Below are 21,610 nucleotides of genomic sequence, written 5' to 3' on the forward strand. Positions count from 1 at the left end.
TTGATTATACTATTTAATGGTTTGTTGTGTTATTTTATTTTTTAGAAATATAAAATACTTAATAAAAATGCTATGTTAATTTTATCTGAGACACATTTTATTTAACCTTTACAGTATCTTCCATCTTATATGTTCATATCATTTGTATGTTATAATTTATCACTGACATTTTTATAAAATAATTTATTTATTTTTAGTGGACATTGGTATAAATTGGCCAACATTTTCTGGGACACAAAAGAAGTTGAATACTTATTACTATTTCTCGATTTTCTATCATTATTTCTGGACCAGATCCAAATACTTTACAACGACGTTACGCTTTCCCTATTTTCATCGCGGAAAATTTAAAAACCATCGGTCACCAATGTGACAACGGCTAGAATACAAACAGAAATATTTTACAGTCGATTACAAGGTTTCCTTATACACGAAATGTATCTTAAGTCCATATTAACGTATTGCGACAGATTTGTATAATTGTTTTATAAATTCACCTCTATTTCATTGTAAGATAAATACAATAGTAGTGCTTGCTGCTTATTAATATTTATTATTGTTAAGCTGTCGCATAAAAATATATTATTTAAGAGTAATCGATTTTTAAAACGAACCCAAACGAACGATTTTCTAAATATAGGAAAGCAAATGAAGCAAATTTAGATTTTATCAAAAAATAAATGCAAAAAAAATTAAAATTCTCAAATAAATATTTTATAACATTTGTCTGAACCAAAAGTTAAAAGCAAATGAAAACCGTACTAATAAGCTTTAAAACAGATTATTAGTACGGTTTTCAGTTACACGTGTAATAAAAATGAAGGTTTATTTACATTTCGGCGTATTCACAAAATGATTCCTTCTCACATAACCCCGCCTGCTTCTGTAATCAAACACAACTGCTGTATTTAATTACGAATAAAAGTATTTAAAAATGAACGAACAGCAAATAACGCATTAGAAGATTATTTAACTTTGTGTAATAAAATTCATTTAAATATTACGATAATAAAAAATGTAGCTTTGTACATTTTAACTTTTTATAAAATTGAATATTCATATTTGTTTGTAAGAAAATTTGTACATTAATTTGAACCGTTTATATAATAAAATAAGTATAAAATATCATAGAAATAAGTACGATAAATAAGTCTAGACAGTAAATCGTATCCTCATGACGAAAACATTTATAACTACGAAGAAAATATGTGAGATAGTATTTTTGCAAACAAATTAATAATTAAGATTTTGATTTTAAACCCCTTTAAAACAACCTTATTACGTATATACATATACATACATACATACATTTTTGTTATATATATAATAGGTAGGCTGATAGTTGTATGGGCCACCTGATGTTAAGTGGTCACCATCGCCCATGGAAATTGTCTCCGTTAGAAATATTAACTATTCCTAACAACACCAATGCGCCACTAGTCTTGAGAAGTAAGACGTTATGTCCCTTGTAAACTCTAGCTAGGCTCATTTACCCTTCAAACCGGAACACAACAATACTAAATATTGCTGCTTGGTGGTAGAACATATGAGGAGCGGGTGGTGTCTATCCAGATGGTCTTGCATATATATATATATTGTTTACTATTTGATATTCAAAAATTTTATACTGATACATATTACATTCTTCAGGCATATGATAAACGAGTAGACATTTAAAGTCTGCATCTCGCCAGACTATTAATGTGAATGCATGATTTACGATAATGTCATTAGTAATAAAGATCCCATGATACAATCACACCAACCAAAGATAATATCAAATACAGACACCTCGTTATTAATGAAATATTCATTTGAAGATATAACTATCATCGTAATACTCATTAGGCGTCTTGTCCCATTGCCATGTCCAACACTTGTCCTGATTAAATCTGTAATGATGTTATAGTAATATGCAATAATAATTCATAATTAATTTTCTCAGTATATACTTATTTAGAATACCAAAGAAACTTGTACCGGGTCATCCATCATAGAACCTATTTAAAGAATTATTCAGTTACATTTGGCATACGTATTCCACAAATGAATGCAGCAAGGAAAATGGTATGTTCGGTGCCAAAATGAAGTTATATTTTCCACTTCATTGACATCGATGAATCATACACCAGAAGCAAAATGTCCAATGCTTAGTTCTGACGATAAGGTCCAATTATTTTTGGGTAAGAATTTGAAATAAATAACTCACATGTCGGTTATGCATCGTATAGTAGATTTAATGCTGAGAGTCGTCTCCTAGTATATTTTAGACATCACATCAACTGCAATGTGTCTCTTTGTAGGTTACCTTGAATAAACTAGGAAAACATTGAATCACTGTTTATCATAAACATCCCACGACGTTAAATTATGATATTAAGGATTACTTTGTGACGAATTAGTAAATTGTTGCTGCCAACATTACACATTTTAAGACCGATTCACTTACCTTACTTTATAATAATTATCGTTATTTATATATATATATACATATATTTTTAATAAATTAAACATTATTAACACATTAAGGAACAGTAAGCTAAACATGATAGCTAAATTGTTGTGAGGTTATTGGTGTTTACTATCCCAGAAAGTGTTTGTGTGTGTGACATTGTCTAAACATTTGTATATTAGCGTAGAGAGTTTAATCGCTACGTACCTAATTACTTTCCTTTGATCTGAAACGACTGATCTGTCCCATTTGTATACATTTCATTAGCGATCGATTTTACCGTCACGTTCCACTAGCACTTTATAAATATTTTGCATGTTATTTTTTTAGAATACTTAAAATTATCTGTTTCTTTCTTGTTGTTATTTACAGTCGTGAAGACATATTTTTAAATAACTAATGTGAAATTTTCATTTTAACTTCAACGGTAAGAGCAACAATTTCGTTTAAAAATTTGTAAGAAATTCTTTTACGTATACAATGTAGTAATTTAATGATAAGAATAAGATTTACTACATTATTCCATTATTTAAATCATCGTAATTGACACTAACATTTTTACGGGAAGATAAAATCGAAAGTCATGAATTTCTAAAGGGAAAACCATAAACAGACCAAATCTTGGACTTCTAGGAAAAGTCACAATTTCCACATTTTAATGTCGATTACTTGATTTTAGACCGGATAACACGGATATTACAATTATTTACAAATATGAGAGGTTACCATTAATATTTAAATAACAGTCTTTAAATGCACCTCCACTGATCAAAGCCCACATCTCCAGTTAAGGAGCAGAATGAGTTATAAATATAGTAACGGAAGAAAGAACAATGCGTGCCATTGCGATGGAATTACAGTAAGCGTCTAATGGATCGTTTTATTTGTCATATCCAAGACTCTATATTTATAACAAAGTCAGTATGCCAAGGAAATAGAAACATTGAATGGAACTGAAAGCGATAGTCCGACTAATAGCCGCCCACAAACAGTTATATTGACGTTTAGTTCGGTATAAATAAAGTGTATCTCAACATCACGATTATAAATCAGAAATAGTTGGAGGATGTGAGAAGCCAAGTTATTCCGCATATCTCTTCTATTCGTAAATTGACTTTGGTGGCTTACAAACCGGCGGTAAAATCGACTAATCTAAAATAGAATCAATTCGATACCATTTGTATTATAGTTGTACCCACAAAATAATATGACAGAATAAAATACCTTTCATTAATATATATCTTTGATAATATTTTGAGTTATTCTTAACATAATTTCGATTTTTTATATTATTGTCATATAATTGTACAAGAGTCTATTATACATTTTTTTAACCCAAAAACAGTCTAAAAATGTAAACTTAGTTTTTTCTTTATTTGAATTAAATAAAGTTAAAAGTGCCGAGAAATTAATATCTCTAAAGAAACTTCGATATGGAATAATAATTTTGGAGATCTTCTTCTTTGTAGTGTTGCACTCGATTCACTCAAGAATACTAATAATAAAAAGTTTTATATACTGTCACTCATCTCTGAAAGTGGTGACCACGACTTATAGTACGCCGTAAGAATCCTGAGCTAGTACGCGGATAAAACCATTTGCAAGAACCAACAAAGAAAGAACTCTAGCAGCCGGAAAAGCTCTGCTGGACTGCACGAAATCTTTGCTAGCCTACTGCCTGTGCACATACCCACGCTCTTTCTATTATTACGGCTTTGTGCAAGACTGGTTGTGTCTCCAATATTCACTAATCCTACCACTAAACATCAATACTTTTTATAGGTATGCCGGTTTGGAGAATCAGTGAGCACGTGTTATTAAATCGCGACAGATATAGCATCTTAGATTTCAAGGTTATCGGCATATTGACGATGTAGGAACTACATTATTTTACCTACAAAGCGAATTTAAATGAGCAGTGACGACCACTTACTATAAAGTGGTCTATTTATACATCCGAAATAAAACTGAAAACTAGATAGGTTAAAATATTTCAATAAATACGTAATAATGATTCATGTATTCGCGTTGCTGATAAAAAAAACTTTAAGCAGATGTAATCGTAAATGGATACTAAATCTAACTGCTTTCATCTACATTTAAATACGTACGTCAATACTGTTTTTTAATCTCTTTGTTTCATTGTGAAGAGGGAAGTCCATGTGGGCGATAATCACACATAAACGTTCTTATTGTACCGCTCGTATGAGAAAACAAAAATTATAGCCGATCACCGACATTCTATATCTGCGCGAACGCCGCGTATAACCCGTTGCACGCGCCAGTGGTCGAACATTAATGGTTCATAACAAAACGAATGTCCTAACTTTTCCAACTGTTTTGTAATCATTACATTAATTTAAGAATACAAGTTCGAATCATATTTCGGAAATATATTTTTAAATAACTCAGATTAAATTACATATTAGATCTAATTAATGAAGAATGCGGTTCACTTTGTAATTTAATATTAATGTATATGATGTATTATAATTATGATTAAATTGTTATTATAAATCCAAATATAACCGAAATGTGGTTAAAATAGTTTGAGACATCTGGCGCCTTGAGTCTGTCCTTCCAGCCATCTGTGACGTTGCCATGCGTAATATTTTCATTGGATTGTTGTGAATCGACGGCTGCTTCTAAGGAATTTCCTGTTCTTAATCGGGAAATTGCTTAATAAGCGCATACCTTTTGGTTTCTGGAACGTTTTAATCTGGATGTATGAGATCAATCTCCATGTCCGATCAAGGATATCGGCAGCCATTCATCACACTCGATGAGCAATGAATTAAACATTTTGTTCCTGCAATCAGTATTTACGTTCACAAGAAAGGCGAGCAAACATCTACACTTATAAACGACTACATAGTTCACTGTTCACAGGAATATTTCAGTACCGTATTCAAATTTCGGCGTAGAATACCAATAATTTAAACAATTAAAATACACAAGAAACATTTTATTGTGATGTAGAACAAAGTTTAATTTGAATCTCGAATCAGAAGATATAGTACGTTTTAATTTTAACAAAAAATCAACTGATACAAAAATTGGAGCAGACAAATTTAAACAACATGTCAGTAATTAAAGTAAAACAAATGCTATCATTTCCTGCAATATTTTCATCGGCTGACGTATTAATACTGACGACGAACGGGAAACGTCATCGACGCACTACGAGAGAAGACACTAGCTGGTTTTTACTTATTTTTGTATTCCTTCGCCGGAGGAATGGTCTATAAATAAGGGTGGCACATGAATGTAAAATTCAGTGTAACAACACTCGCACTCGAATTCGGTTCTTGTTGCAACTGCTAACACTTCTAAAACAATATGGTGAGGATTATAATCTTAGTGTTGCGTTTTCAATAGTGTTAAAGTGGAAAAGTGCTTATTATTTATAAAAAGTGATCTTGGTTTAAACGATGTTGTTTATAGTTCTTCTTTAATATATTATATTTTTATTGAGACCATTTTTAATTATTTTATTTATTGACTGTCATAATTATCATCGCTGTCATGATTATTAACTTGTATTCTGTTTTTATAAACATTTTTAATAAGCTCAACTCCTATTATTTGTAGGACACTGACGATGACCAAAAGATGGCTATGCTCCGCAAGGCCTTCCAAATGTTCGACACCACCAAGTCAGGATACATTGATGTCCTAAAGATCTCGACCATCCTTAACACAATGGGTCAACTCTTTGATGACTCTGAATTACAGGCTCTTATCGATGAAAATGACCCTGAAGGTAATATTTCAAAAAAAAATATTCGTATCAACTCATTTTTCTAAAAAAACCTAAACAATTTTTAAAAATGAGATATAATCCTGAAATAAAATTGGACTGTGGCGCTTCATCTTTTAGCTATTATGAATATTCTTTAGTTTGATTAAACAAAAAAAGTAATAACCATAAAAAACTGAATTAAAATTTTTTACATGATAAAATCTCATAACGACCCCTCATAAAATTACCTGACACTTTAAAATCGCGACATGGAACATTACGTAGTTTAATAACCTCGTAAAAATAACAAGAGGCATTAATCATTAAATCTGAACAAGCCGTCGTAACGCGACGACATCTTCAAAGATACAGGAATATTTTTACACGCGGTCGTTATAATGAGTCTATTTTAGTTGCGACTGTCTCCTCAAGATTTCATTACCTTTGAAATTCACACAAATATTTAGACATTCTATTGCAATGATTTCGAATTTTTAATTTTAGAGTTATGATTTCGAAGATAAATACTAATTTATTATTTTTGATTAACTTACGCAGTCGGACATGACAGGGGCCAAATGTTAAGTGTTCATTTGAATGTTTCACATGATGATTTATTGTTTTCAATTAAATGTTTGTGTCAGCACTGGGTCCATTTATACGTCTATGTTAAATATAAAAGAGTTAGTCCCAACAGTAATTGTTGTCAATTTCCTGCAAGCGTACCACCAACATATGTTTGCAATCAAAACACAAGGTTCATTCATCAAAATTCTGCGATTCCTTATATGGAATCATCAAATATTTAACAACAACTTTATTAAGCTTATTAGTAGCTATATAGTTTTTCTTTGACAACATTCAATATAATAATAATATAAAATATAAATAAATAAAAGATTAAACCAAAGGTTTGGGTTTTCGATATATAATTATTTGAATAAGAAATTCCCTTGCTTAGATTTGTTTCTTGGCTAACAACTTTTAAACAACAATTATTAGCTTATCTAGATAACAATTTAGCTTGAAGTAAAATTTATAGTAGACTTCCTTGATATTATTATTTTTTTACCGAATTTTAGTTGTGATCTTCACATTATGCTATATATACATAGGCTTAATTTTACGTACGTTATAATACATTAAGGTAGTATTCTATCTGAGTATTCCTCGGATAATATTCATAAAACAAATGACAAATAAAATATTTAAAAAAAAATTACGTGACTGACATACAAACCCATAGTGAGTTTGACGCGTTGATTCGAAAGGAACCAATCTGAAAATCGTTTATATTGTTATAGTAATGTCAGTATATATTATGTATATTATCCATACACAGTGATATATATAATAAAATACAAAAAGCAACGAACAGACGTGGACTCAATATCATTTTACACTTTCCTTAATTAATTGGGCTTTTATATAATAACATTCTGACTCTTCAGAGTATTTTTCTCATAAATTTAAAACATATACTCATTTACAGGTACTGGCAAAATCAACTTCGATGGTTTTTGCAATATTGCATCCCACTTCTTAGAAGAAGAGGATGCTGAAGCCATGCAGCAGGAACTGAAAGAAGCTTTCAGGTATTACTCAATATGTCCAGTCTATTTGTATACAAGTACTATTAAATGAATACTTTAAAAACCAGTGGTGAGAACACGTAAATCTTAACCGAATGTTGCGAGTTTAAGCCCCGACAAGACCAATTAATTTGTACGTATTAATCCTGTGCCCTGTGGTGAAGGAAAACATCGTAAGAAAACTTGCACATGTTGGAACATTTATAGACTATTAGAATTTTTAACGTTTACTTTTAAAAGAAATTAAATAACAATCATGTACATTGGAAATCCTTTTCTATAACAATGCATCAATTATTTTGATACCGTACTTCGCCTTTCATGACAGACTTTTAAGTCGGTAACCTCTTTACAGACCACTAAATCGTTATCAATTTGATTGATGTGTTGGTATTTTGCGACAAGAAATCACAGTGTAATTAAATTATTTAATTTAACAAACAATATTACGTATGATTAAAACATGAAGTAGGTATTTTTTAAAGAAAAACAATATCCATTTTTAAATTTAATATCTTCATTTCTTTGGGAATGGTTTAAGTACTCGTAATGTTAAGTATCATCTTAATACTACATGGCGCATTATATCAGATAATTTCCGCCAATTATTCGAAATGATCAATGGACTTTAATGTTATTTATTTAAATTTCAGATTGTACGACCGTGAAGGCAACGGTTACATCACTACATCCACCCTCAAGGAGATCCTCGCGGCTCTTGATGACAAACTCAGTAACGCCGACCTAGACGGCATTATTGCAGAAATTGACACTGACGGCTCTGGAACCGTCGATTTCGATGGTTAGTATTCATTCATGAAAAAATAATATAGGTATCTAATACGAAACTATTAAATATAATATAATAAAAATGATATATGATCTCGCGACTTACTTTTTGACTTGGACTTTGGATTTTTACTTCACAGATATTGGTCACTTAGATATAACTTTTTATTTATCTTTTTGATTTTCAAAAACATTATTTTTATTATTATGCGAGATTGTTTAAGGGTCATTTGATAAAAAAAATAGCATGTTTTTATTGGAAACATCTTTTGGCAAAATATGAATCATATATTATGGTTCTATAACTACCTAATTTGACAAATAATTACAAGACAATTTTTCAATTCATAATTTTTTTTGTATCTTAGGCTTTTATTTTCGAGAGGATACATATTAATTAATTCATTCATAAAATATCGTTTGTCAAGCGAATGCTTTAATCTGACATTCGTCACTAAATTGACAAATATTATTTTTGGTTTTAATTTTTTTTTATATATACATATTTTTCAATTATAATTACTAACTTAGAATTCTATAGATATGATAGCTGTTCTGTTCTTATTTAATTTCATATTAATAATTTATACCAATTTGTTTCAGAATTCATGGAGATGATGACCGGCGACTAAGTCTTATACTAATCATAGTATTACTTACTATACTTAGTTTTTTATATTGTACTCTTTTGAAATGTAAGACTTCATTAGTACAAACCGATGCGGTATTAGCATAGCATGCATGGAAAGCCTTACTATGCTCGTTAAATCTATCTTATAGATAGGTAAATAAAATTATAAGTATTCGTTCCAATTAATTATTTTCATAATAATTTAAATGTAACGGATTTGATACATATTGACAATTATATGCTAATATTTATAACGCATTATAAGTTTTTTTATTTATCTTATAATATCCTTATTATTTATAAAGAATATACTTCTTACGAAACAAAAATGGCAATATGATGAAGATTAAAGACACTCCATGTTGGAGCGTCTGTTTTTTTTCATAATCCTGCCAAGTTCCGGAAGTATTACTTCTATTATAGCCAGCAATATCTAAGCATGCAGCTTTAATGAAAAGTCAATTGAATTATTTTTAGTTTTAATAATAAATATATATATATAAAAAATTACATTGTGAAGCTCATTCGTATTTTTTATAATACAGGAGTTCGCAAAATCATTATTAAAAAAATTAGTAAAACATAGTTTATAGATTTGGATTATGAACATTTTTAACTACTCTTATAGTACCTATGTATATTTTCTAAATTTTAAAACGTAACACTAAAGCTCAACAAATATGAAAATCAAATCAAATTCCTATATTCAATATAGAAGCTTACACTTGCTTATTGATTGTCAAATTAAACACTACCACCGGTTCGGAAAAGAAAATACCCTGACCTAAGAAGAAACGGCGAAAGAAAGTCAAAAAAAAAAATTGGCTGTCAACGAGATGAGAAAAAGGGACTTCTTTGTTTATGTAATTGTAGTTTACACGAAAAAGTTGTATACCAATGTTATATTCTTACCGCCCAATACGTCATTACCATTACCTTACGTACATTACCTTATAGAAAAAAACACGCGAACAAATGTCACACAGGCTTGGATTTACTTTATGGCGCGAAATTTGAATGCTTTGAAAATTTGACGTTCTTATTATTGATTACTATTCATACTAGTAAGTAGGTCGCTTGCGAAACTTCGCGTTTTTTTCGAAAGATTTTTTAGGAATTTCTAAACCTATGACAGGTATTGTTTTGATTTTATTTCATTGCAAACTGCAAGTCACTCATCTGGCGCTAAAATGATTATATTTTATTTAAATTATTTTATTAATCTTTATTTTATTTTTTTAAACAAATAGGATACATAAGTGAAGTTAGAATTTAAATTTGTCGATATTAATTTAGTTTAATTTTATCTCTTCTTAAACAGCCGTAGCACCGCTCTCTAGCCGGGCTGTTTTTAAATACTTAACAATTTAGAATATTGCAAACAAGAATCGTCTTTATTTTTCTGAACATCTACGGCTGGAGCTCTTCAAAATGAGACCGTAACCGATTTCTTATGTGCAGCTAACCGTCCCATAATCACTGTGACAAAAATCGGCTTACGCTATTAATATATAAGATAATGTTATTCTTGACTGTTATTTGTTATTATAAAGTCAGTCTGTTAGCTAAGTCTATTTTTTTGTTCGATGAGATTATTTATATTTTAGAAATACAGTGATGGATGCTGTCAGAAATTATGACTTCGCACGTGGTAACGTTGTTTACTAACAGGCATGAATCGCCTACCAGAATTAATTGGTAAGAGGAAAACAAGCGTCTGTAAAGCTTCAATAGACGGACGAGCATTAAATCATTTTAAACTTGCGTTATTGAGCAACTCGTACTAACGTGATATAATTAGGAGGCTTAGATTTTTTTATATGATCAATTGCGAATGTTTGATCACGTTCACAAATCCAATGAAAAATCAGTTAAATATTTGCACAAATATTGAAACACTTAAAATCAATCAATGAAGTTTATTATACATTTATTTACTTAATAAATTTAGAGGTGACAGCCGAGCCATTCAACATTGGCACTATACATACCGGCACTGTAAGGTATATTACACTTCTAACAACGTCTGCCAATAACGGGACGTAAGTGATGTCCCCTTGTTCCTGTAATTACACTCGCTCATTTAAATTTCAGACCTTGAAAGCTGTTTTTTTAATTGTCCTATGTGTTTGGCCTATGTATTTGGCTCATAGTTGAAACCAAGACGGGCGAAAGTAAGGATGATGAACAAATATCATAAAACACAAATACTCTCTTCGCATCCTGTGGTGTACTAATAAAAAATGTTTAAGTACGACAACAGTTTAATTGACCACAATTTAACCTATGACTTTTACAACGCCAAGCAGCAGTATTTCGTTGAGCCATTGATTCTGTCATAGCAACAATTTTTAATTTATATTTTATATAATTTAGTTAAGATCATAACAAGTCTATTGAAGATTATTCTGTTTGTCATAAGAGGTGTATTAGCACTTGTTAACAGCGAGTTACCTCTCCAGTACCAAATTAGACTGGTGCCATGGTTCCAATTGGAAAATTGTCCAATTGCATTTAGCATCCTGAAGAATATACATTTTTGTACAGTTGTGTAGAAAAAACATTTTACAAAAAAAAATAATTAAAAATTCTGCCCAATTAGAATTGGTAAAATTCAGAAACCTTTGATGTATTCAGAAAGGTTTAATAGTTTAAATTACTATTCATACGACTATTACAAATAATTTAATTATCATTTAATTAAATTTACCTACATAGAGTAGGTGTCATTATTAATTTCTTTATTCTGCTTATGTAAAATTTTAAATACAGACTTTACTTGAAATTAGAACGAGCAGTAAGGCAATTAACCGAGCATTCGGTAAAGATAATTAAAGGTTTCCTTTACATCAAAATCCAGTGAGAACATTAAAACAGTGTTTGTTTTTACATGTTATAGTGTAAAATTTGTTAATAACTGTACCTTGAAAATTGTTGTCATTTAAGCGACCCCAGGATTTCAATTGAGGACACAGAAATAGCGGCAGGGAGGTGCATATAAGATGTTTTAATTCTATTTACATTATTTAGTCTGTGTTAGAAGTGCATCAGCTATGTTTCTAAAATATTCTATGAATATGATATTTCTATGGTTATATTTATTGGGGACTGCATCGTCTGCTCCGAGCGATGAATTCCGTAGTTTTGTTCACGAAGGAGGTAAGAAATCCATCGCTTACTTTATCTTCTTAAATGTTCTGTTACTTTAATAAAGATACAATTCGATTAGCTTACTAATTCAGAAGTTTGTCTGTTACTCGTTAGTATTTATACATACTGGATCGGAAGGTCACGAATAATGGATAATAGATTTAATGAAGATGACAGACACTAGTTTTAATTAGATAATTCAAATATCCGTAAGCGAAACAAATTGTTTTTTTAAAGGGCGTAAATCGAACACATTTAAAGACAAATTTAATACATGGATGTTTATTTTTGATTACAATAGTGTAGATTACCATACTAATAAACACTCGATATTTGCAAAGAATCTTTAACCAAATTCTAGTGTATCCCGCTAACACGAATACGTCGTATTGCTTGATGGAGCGGCGTAGTAGAATACAATTCAAAAGATTCTACTCCAAAAGACTAAGCGCTTACTAATATTAGAATTACATTATTTTTCAGAACTCGAAGTAACTGATGACGCATACATTAAATACATTATACCATCTGGCTATTCTCCCCACAAAATTCAAAAACAAACAAGACTTCTTTTAAGAGACTTCGTGAATAAGGTAAGTTAATAATTTAAATAAATCCATCTACCATAGTATAAAAGGACGATTTATTCTTTCAGGACAATGAATATTATAAAATTTTGAATGAACATGTAGAAGCTGGTCACACTATGAAAGGCTTGACATTCAATATATATGATGACAACATGAGAGAAGCCACCATTGCTTTATTTCGTCTTTTACAATTCGCTCAAGATGATAAAATCGAAAGCATAAAAGAATGGGCTTCGGCAAACATTAATAATGATATGCTAGACTATGCTTTGATCCTGACGTCATTATTTAGAGTCGACGCATTGAAAGGTCATGAACCTCCTTTCATTACAAAGCCTAATTACTTCGTTAACAGTGAAACAATTAAAAAAGCTTTTAAGCTTAAGCTTAACAATGGAAAATTTAATCCCCAAGAAGCACAAGTGCAACAATTTTACAGAACAAATGATGTTATATCGATCAATACAAATTATTCTAGTTGGAATTTATGGAATAAAGAATGTAGGGACAATTTGGACTATTTCAGAGAAGACATAGGTCTCAATAGCTATTATTATGGTGTTCATTTTCTCTACCCGTTTTGGATGAATAGCGAGGAGCTAACTGGAACTGATCCAAAATATGCTGAAAAATATTACTACATACATCAACAACTCATGGCAAGATATAATTTGGAAAAGGAACATCTTAAATACCTTAATGTCTCAGATACAACTAAATGCTATGACGATTACATGCCATATTTAACTTATGATAATGGTCTTCCCTTCCCATCAAGATCTAATATTCGTAGGGAATGGAGTGACGACTATGCCCGTATAAAATCAGTAGATATTGCAATCAAAGAATGCATTACAAGAGGTGTAATATTCATGGTAAACTGATACTTAAATACTTATGTCATATGTAGCATGTACCATAGTTTGATTAATAAAAATATAATGTATATTTTTTTAGGAAAATGGGACAAAAATTGACCTGACCGAAGACAATTTTGTCGACTTACTTGCAAAGCTAATCAGAGCTAACTTTGAAAGCGTGCAAGTAGCAAAAACTTTAAGATCCTTGTTTGGTTACGGAAGTGACGGATATCCAACTGACAGGTAATTTTATAGTTTAAAATATTATTGATTGACCATCAATTTGTTTTATAATATCTTATTAAAATTTTGTTTTTATTTTTAGATACAACCCTGCTCCCTCAGTGTTACATCATCCTCAAACATCATTACGTGATCCGATATATTGGTATATGATCCAAAGTTTGTTGAAATATTTTGATGATTTTTCAAACACACTAGATCCTTATGACTTTTCTAAATATCAAAATGATGAATTTAGTATAATTGATAATAGTTTCACAAAAATTACCACATATTATGAATTTTATCAATTTAATCTCGAAAAAATATTCAGCAATGATAATAACGATTTGAGAAGTTCTCCGTTGACTTTTACTGCAAGACAAAAAAGGCTTAAACATACACCATTTAGTTTATCTTTTACAATAGACTCTAAATATAATAAAACATCTTTAGTTAAGCTATTTTTAGGCCCAGCGTGTAATGAAATCACGTGTTTTGACGAATTTTCTAAATTTTTTGAACTAGATTCTTTCATATATGAAGTTAACGAAGGTCTGAATATTTTAAAATGGTCACCAGAAACAACATTGAAGTATGCATTTGATGACTACTTTAATATTGAGCTGAAATCATCAAGAAAAAACAAATTTTGTTTGTTTAAATTTCCAGAAAATATGATTATACCTAAAGGTTTAGAACAAGGTCTTAATTTCACATTATTTATTTTGATAACACCAGTCGATGATGACAGTGATCTTGATACTCTGTCAGTACCCTTAGGATTTCCCTTCCATAGACAAACTTCAATAAGCAACTTTGCCGATTTTAATAATTATAAATTTTATAATGTTACTATTTATCACAAAGAAAACTCAAAACACGCAAATGGATACTTTTCTTCTCATTTAAACTAGTAAAATCAAATCTATATGTTAATTGCACAATAAGATAAAATTAAAAAAAATGTTTATTTATAATGTGTTTTTATTTGTAATTGTAAGGTATTACAGTATAACGCTTACATAAATGTCATATTTAGATTTATTTCTCTCTCCTCTTAGTGTTTGGTCACTTCATTGTGGTGGACTGTATAGTAAGGGGTGTTATACTTGTAGGTGTATTCTTCTCCCTCGTGGTACACTACAACATCTTCGAAGAACATGTTGGGTTGCTTGAAGTATACTTCATGTGCTGGGCGGTCGAATGGATATCCGAAAGGCTTGCTGTCCCACTCGAATGTCTTGATAGCATCGAATTTCTTTTCAGCAGGAGTGTATGGGTAAACAATTACGAAGAATTGGTACGGGAAACCACCCTTGGTACCCTTGGGAAGGACCAACCTCTTGGGGAATGCACCAGATTCGGTAGACATGTCAGTTGGCACTTTGCCTTCAGGAAGTAGCTTGAAGATATCGCGCATGGGTACAGAGTCTTCCTTGTAGTAGAAGAAGTCAGTAGAGAGACGATCAACCTTGTTTTGTCCCTTGGTGAGTTTGTGTACAAACCAGTCTAACTCAACGAAGTTTTGCCAGTTGTCTTCAATGTTAATGGGGTATCCCTTGCTGTCATATTTAGGTCCCATGAAGATTTTGAATACGGCATCTCCTTCAACGTCAGACTTAACATCAACGGTAACGGTGAAAGGCTTGTGGTTAATACGGGGTTGACGAACCACGTAGTATGGGAATTGCTTTGACTTAAGTTCCTCTTTAGTGAAGAATACATTGTTGGTTACATCAAAGTCATAGTAGTCGAAGAAGGTAACAAGCTTGTCAACCTTAACATCGTTAATCTTAACACCGACGTAGTGTAAAACATCTTGGGTGTATGGTGTAAGGAACTTCTTGTATTCAATGAAGTATTTCAAAATCTTGCTGTACATCTGGTAGAATATTGGGTCACGAAGAGATGTCTGGTAGAAGTCAAGAGCGGTTGGCACGAAAGTGTACCTGTAAGTAAAAAAAAAAACAAAATTTATCGTACAAATCTTAAAAGTTATTAACAAACTTTTAATGTTTTTATAAATATTTGTAATATTTACTTGTCAACGGGTTCAGGAGCAGCACCAAGAATACGACGAGCTGTAACTTCATAGGAGTTGTGGTTGTCTTTGCGCGCAACTTTACCGTGCCAATCGGCATTAGCTTGCCAGAAGTTACCAACAAAGTTAACCGATTTGCTGTTGCGTAGGTCAACATCCTGGTTGAACTGAAATTTAAGTATGTTATTTATATATAAAGCAACAGTTTTTATACTCGAAGATTAGAGTAAAAGTTAAAATAAAGAAAAACTTACAGCCTTGAAATGTCCTTGTTCAAGATACTGAATGAATGTTTTTTCATAAGTGTCAAGAAGTTGGAGTTCTTCATAGTTCTTTTCATAAGGAATGTTATAGAAAGATGGCCTCTGCACAAACGATGTGAAGTAGTTGATGTAAGGGCTGTAGCCAGTTCTGATTGGGTGCCACCAAGAGAAGTCAGGGATTTCTCCTAATCCATTGGAAAGTCTCTCCAAGTAGTAACGGGCCAAAAGTTGTTGATAGAAATAGTAGTAGACTTCACCGCGGCGTTCCTTCATTCCTGGGTAGAGATCACCGTCCATCCAGAATGGGAAGTAAGAGTGGAAGTAGTAGTAGTAAGCGTTAAGGCCAATGTCTTCAGTGAAGTAGGAAATTTTGTATTCATCATTGGGGTAAGTAAGGTAGTCGGAGTAGTTTGAGTAGACAACCCAACGGTCTCCCTCTTGTACAATACCCTGCTCAGTTCCGAAATCTGGGGTAAAAACTCCGTTCTGCATCTTGGTACGGAAGATCTTGTACCATACATTCGAGTTTGTGAAAAGTTCAGGGTAAACTTCGTAGGGTGCTGGGACGACTACTCCCTTGGTGTCAGCACGGTGAATCAGAGCAATGTAGTAAGCATAGAGGAACTGTCCCTCGTTTATGTAAACACGAGCGAAGGCAGCGGTCTTGTAGAAGGTCTCGAAGTCCTTAGCGTAGTAAAAGACGTGGAAAAGAGCAACGGCTTCTTCTCTTTGCCTTTCGTAGAAGATGGAGAAAGGAACGTTCTTGGGTAGGAAACCAGTCTTCCATAGTCCCCAGAACTCTTCGACAGCTTTCTTGTTCTAAAACAGAAACCAAACAAATTATAGAAAAAAATACTAAATACCAATTACCTAAAGAATAATTATATTATGATATTCAAGTAAGTTCTCACGGTGTAGTCATCAACGTGGGCTTCGATGTCGTACTCCTTTCCAATCTTGTAGTAGTCAGCTTCTACGTCAACTTGTTCGGGATGAACGAACAACTTGAGGATCTTCTCTTGCTTCGTAACAAAATCAGCCTCGACTGAAATTGTTTTGTAGTTATTACTTTAATATTATTACATTTTAATCTAGTTTTTTAGTCTTTTCTAATTATATTAATTTTTTAACTAGACATTTTTTAAATACTGAAATAATATTCAAGAAAACTTACCAGGCTTAGTTTTGTAGACGAACTTCGGAGGGATCATGCTGGCTTCAGCCAGCGCTAAGGCCAGGCATGCTAATACCACGACAGTCTTCATCTTGAGCAGTTTGGAAGACAACTGTGCCTCATCACTCGCTTGCTGCAGTTTTTATACTAATTTCATGCATGTTATCTTATTCGAGCATATCTATTCCTTAGTAACAATACGACGATTTCTCTTTATCGTATATGCCACTTCTTGACCTCATACGTTTTGGGGGACAAATAATATTTCACTTTAACGAGATATCATACTCACCTATACACTTCGAAAAATATTTTTGAAACCAGAATAAAAATTTTATTAAAGAAACATTGTAGGTAATTTGATAGTTAATATATTACTAACTCGTTTTTGGCTAAAGTTTATTTCACATTTCTTACCGAATTCTTGTCGGTATTCCTGCTTTTAATTGTGTATTTAGAACAAACATTAAATATTCGGATTATGCATAGTAAAATATAGTTTATTTTATGTCCTAGTTTTTATAAAACGAGATTTAAAAATAATAGATTGTTGAAGTAACATTATGAACAACATAAAGTATTATTAATCCACAATTTTTGTAAAGTACATATTATTTAATAAAACATAATATTTATTTAAAAAAAAAAACCAAATTATGAAAAAGTATATCCATTCTTTTCTAACTTTGAATCATATGAAACTAAATTGAAAGGTAAGTGGATACTAAATTTATAACAAAATTAAATCTGACATGTTCAAGATAACATAGATAATATTTATAACATAGATTTAGTATACGAAATTAGAATTTGAATCGGCAATCTTTGCTTAAAATTTACTTGTCATCTCCACTGTAACATATAGACTCTCATTGTAATGAAATCATTTATATATAACAATAAAAGAGGTTTGTTCAAATTTTCAAAATGCAATGGCAATACTCGAGAACAACCATTTATTAAGTCACAGATAACATTATCCTTTTACATAAACAATAATAGTTATAAACCGTATAAACACAAGCATTGTCGTCAAGTCCAAACAGAAAATATTAACTCCTTCAGTTTTTAAACCACATTTATAGTATTTTCCAGTTATATACTGTATATATGATTTCATTAAATATATGTAATAATAAATAATTACTTATAAACTGTTATAAAACTCAAACACTTATTGTGAAAATTCATGTAAATTTGTACTAATAGTACATTTTCAACAAATATCATTTTTTTTCTATTTATCTTAATTAATGGCTGAAGACGGTTGTTTTTTATTCATGTTTAGTTATAATTAGAAAGTATCGAAACTCATAAGAAAACTTGATAAATCTAGTGGCTTGCTATATATTTATTTATTTATTTATTAAGGACCATCAGCAGTCACTACACTTACACGTGTTATACATACAAACTTATTTATACTAAATATAAAGTGTGCGACTCTTTAAGACGGCCACAACATGCATTTTTAGGCACAATAATTGATCACGTTAATAACATACAACAAAATAAAATAAATTCAATAAAAAATGAAGAGAATTAGTAAATAGTAATAACTTAAAAATTTGAATTAATTAATAAATTGAATATTAAATTTAAATATAATAATAAATTTAAATACATTTTCATTGATATCTTAAACTAACATGCTTACAATAATTTGTTTTTTAATTAAGATTCTAAAATTAATTTCATAACAGTTTTTCTGTATTTATTTAATGGAATCCCCGAAAATGTCAAGTATTATAAATATTACCATTTGCTAGTCTATCTGCCTGAACTTAACTTAGTTTTTGCCTCAAGTTAATTTCTCATTTATTACTATATAACATATAACATTCCTGCTTTTGCATAAATTTGTTTTTAGTAGTCAAATATTATATATTTTGTATATATAAATGCGCTCATGCGATCATCTTTTAATTCTGATTTTTTCAAATGGAGACGGACCAAGTCTAACTACAAAACTTAGTAAATTTTGCGATATACTCTATGTTACCTGTGTGTTTATACATATATATGGACTTATCAAACTGACTTGATTCTCGGCGATTAAAGACATTCTCTACCAGTCAAGTATTTGGCTGTTAAGAATTACATAAAGGCGTTATCACAAGCATTAATCATACTCAAATATATTACATACATAAATTCAATAAAATAAATGTGATGGGAAACAATCATTCCATTGTGGTAGGGCTTTTCCCGTTTCGGTATCACCAAATAAATATTTATTCTACCATTGAAAACTAATATTCTGTATTGTTATGTTCCGATTGAAAAGGGGAATGAGTCTGTAAAATTAACAGCATAAATCACGTATGAAATTGTCTGCGTCTAAGGTTTACCATCATCAGATGGCCAATTTCGTTGTCGGCTTGTCAAGACAAATAAAAAAACATACAGACATCTCTAATCGTCGTCTAACAGTCGGAAACTGATAGTATATTTACAAACGAAATGTTTACATAACAAAATAAAACATAACATAGGTATTTGATAAAGATAATTTTAATTATTTATTTTTGTTTTTAATTACAAACAGTATTGCTTATATTATGAACATTTTTTACGGTAATCTTCCGAGCGCTTCCATCTTATCATTTGACTTTTAACTTATCTCCACTAATATAACTATTAGTTATAAATGCTTGTTTATAAATTAAATAGATTAAATTTTTGACTTTACTAACAACCAATTAAAAAGCTTAAAATATTTCTACAAAAATCTTTCAATATATTATTTTGGGTTCGTTACAAGAATTAAAATAATCGTTGTTTTTTTGAAGTTTTTAATGTATTTCATTTTAGTTTTACACTTCGCTTATATAATTTTTGACAGTTATAGACCATTAAAAAAAGGCTTGAACTGCAGGTCATCCCTGCAACTTTAAAATAAGTAAAATGTAATATTCAGATTGGCATTGGTACGGTATGAAATATAATCATTTCTTACATACTCTTTGAGCCACCTTAAGAGCTATTGCCTAGAGCCACAGAGAGAGAAATTACGTCTATTCAGCCTGTAATTAATTATACTGGCTCACTAGACCTTCAAACCTAAACATGTGTTTAGGTAGAATAAGCTGTATCATGTATCATATTGTTATACTATAGTCTGTATCTCCGTTGAAGTATATATAACATACATACCTTTTCTTTATTTAATATACAACATCCACGGGCTCACAGTTACCCGTGCCTTATTTTACATTTTATTTTTATCAATTGTGGCATTATTTTATATTTTAACTAAACATCAGCAGATCTTCGCTGGACTTCGCGAGCTTGTCGTCTTCTTGGAAGACGTGGCCCACACTGACATTTTTTTTTCAGTTTAAAGTAATATATAAATAATATATGGTAATACACATACCTATCACAATAAATCCATACTACACATTCCAATCTATTGGAATATATAGAAACTTTTTAAGTGAATGCGACAAAAATCAAATATAATATTAATAATCTGAGTAAAAATTTAATACAGTGAAAAAAGTCAGTAGTCTCACTTAGTGCGGTATGATTAAGTCATGCATTTTTACCTATTGGATCTTTATAAAATGCACATTATTGATAACCCGCGTTATCTCTTTATGAGAACTCTTAAAGTTTTTTCTCTTCGTTGCGTTTAATTCGAATTATAATTAAATATTTATTTACATATCCATATCCGATTCTAAGTTCAAGGATATTTTTATATCGAAAGTGACATTCGTTTATCTTTACTTTTATCGGAGAAATTTTATGAATTCTGCACTTTATGAAAATTACATTACTTTTAGTTTAGCAATAAAAAAAATCATCATTTGAATCAAAATATGTTCAAGATCAAATGACATTATGCTAAATAATCATTTAGTTTATCATTTCGTCAATAGATGGCGTTAGATGTATTTTACATCGCGCTATCGAAATGTTTTTTCTAAAGTACAATACAATTTTTGTAATTTCATAAAGTGCGATCAATTACACTATCTGACCAGCAGTACATACTCGGTGGTTTTATTTTGAAGTCTCACAGTACCTATCTAATCTATTTTGTTAGGGTTAATACCCGGTATTAACCCTAACAAAATAGATCATAATATTTAT

At 30.7% G+C, this 21,610-nt stretch overlaps 3 protein-coding genes across 4 annotated transcripts; 2 read left to right on the forward strand and 1 right to left on the reverse strand.

Moving 5' to 3' along the window:
* The first annotated feature begins 5,659 nt into the window (after positions 1–5,659).
* Positions 5,660–9,464, forward strand: LOC125069994 (troponin C). Its single transcript, XM_047679653.1, has 5 exons — positions 5,660–5,794; positions 6,044–6,215; positions 7,687–7,789; positions 8,440–8,588; positions 9,179–9,464. The coding sequence occupies exons 1-5, from the start codon at positions 5,792–5,794 to the stop codon at positions 9,205–9,207; spliced, it is 456 nt and encodes a 151-aa protein (XP_047535609.1). The 5' UTR covers positions 5,660–5,791; the 3' UTR covers positions 9,208–9,464.
* A 2,718-nt stretch (positions 9,465–12,182) lies between these two features.
* Positions 12,183–15,005, forward strand: LOC125070083 (arylphorin subunit alpha-like). 2 transcript variants are annotated; one of them, XM_047679781.1, is made up of 5 exons: positions 12,183–12,365; positions 12,840–12,949; positions 12,994–13,821; positions 13,904–14,049; positions 14,132–15,005. In XM_047679781.1, exons 1-5 carry the CDS (start codon positions 12,260–12,262, stop codon positions 14,943–14,945), a joined length of 2,004 nt encoding a protein of 667 aa, XP_047535737.1. In that variant the 5' UTR covers positions 12,183–12,259; the 3' UTR covers positions 14,946–15,005. The 2 variants fall into 2 exon arrangements, with proteins under 2 accessions (XP_047535737.1, XP_047535738.1); XM_047679782.1 differs by having other exon boundaries at positions 12,184–12,365; positions 13,012–13,821.
* Positions 14,998–17,607, reverse strand: LOC125070082 (arylphorin subunit alpha-like). Its single transcript, XM_047679780.1, has 5 exons — positions 17,510–17,607; positions 17,247–17,380; positions 16,327–17,154; positions 16,073–16,239; positions 14,998–15,980 (listed from the first exon to the last, which is right to left on the reverse strand). The coding sequence occupies exons 1-5, from the start codon at positions 17,598–17,600 to the stop codon at positions 15,089–15,091; spliced, it is 2,112 nt and encodes a 703-aa protein (XP_047535736.1). The 5' UTR covers positions 17,601–17,607; the 3' UTR covers positions 14,998–15,088.
* Positions 17,608–21,610: the final 4,003 nt, after the last annotated feature.

The sequence above is a fragment of the Vanessa atalanta genome, chromosome 16, assembly GCF_905147765.1.
Source record: "Vanessa atalanta chromosome 16, ilVanAtal1.2, whole genome shotgun sequence".
Taxonomy (NCBI): Eukaryota; Metazoa; Arthropoda; class Insecta; order Lepidoptera; family Nymphalidae; genus Vanessa; species Vanessa atalanta.

Bases quoted from the DNA above. Each gene is read 5' to 3' on its own strand.
- LOC125069994 (XM_047679653.1), top strand. The intron at 6,216-7,686 runs GTAATATTTCAA...ACTCATTTACAG, and splicing joins CGATGAAAATGACCCTGAAG to GTACTGGCAAAATCAACTTC. The intron at 7,790-8,439 runs GTATTACTCAAT...TTTAAATTTCAG, and splicing joins GAACTGAAAGAAGCTTTCAG to ATTGTACGACCGTGAAGGCA.
- LOC125070082 (XM_047679780.1), bottom strand. From the start codon at position 17,600: ATGAAGACTGTCGTGGTATTAGCATGCCTGGCCTTAGCGCTGGCTGAA. The intron at 17,155-17,246 runs GTGAGAACTTAC...TTTCTGTTTTAG, and splicing joins CCCACGTTGATGACTACACC to AACAAGAAAGCTGTCGAAGA. The intron at 15,981-16,072 runs GTAAATATTACA...TTTTACTTACAG, and splicing joins GCTCCTGAACCCGTTGACAA to GTACACTTTCGTGCCAACCG.
- LOC125070083 (XM_047679781.1), top strand. From the start codon at position 12,260: ATGTTTCTAAAATATTCTATGAATATGATATTTCTATGGTTATATTTA. The intron at 12,950-12,993 runs GTAAGTTAATAA...ATAGTATAAAAG, and splicing joins TAAGAGACTTCGTGAATAAG to GACGATTTATTCTTTCAGGA. The intron at 14,050-14,131 runs GTAATTTTATAG...TTTTATTTTTAG, and splicing joins GACGGATATCCAACTGACAG to ATACAACCCTGCTCCCTCAG.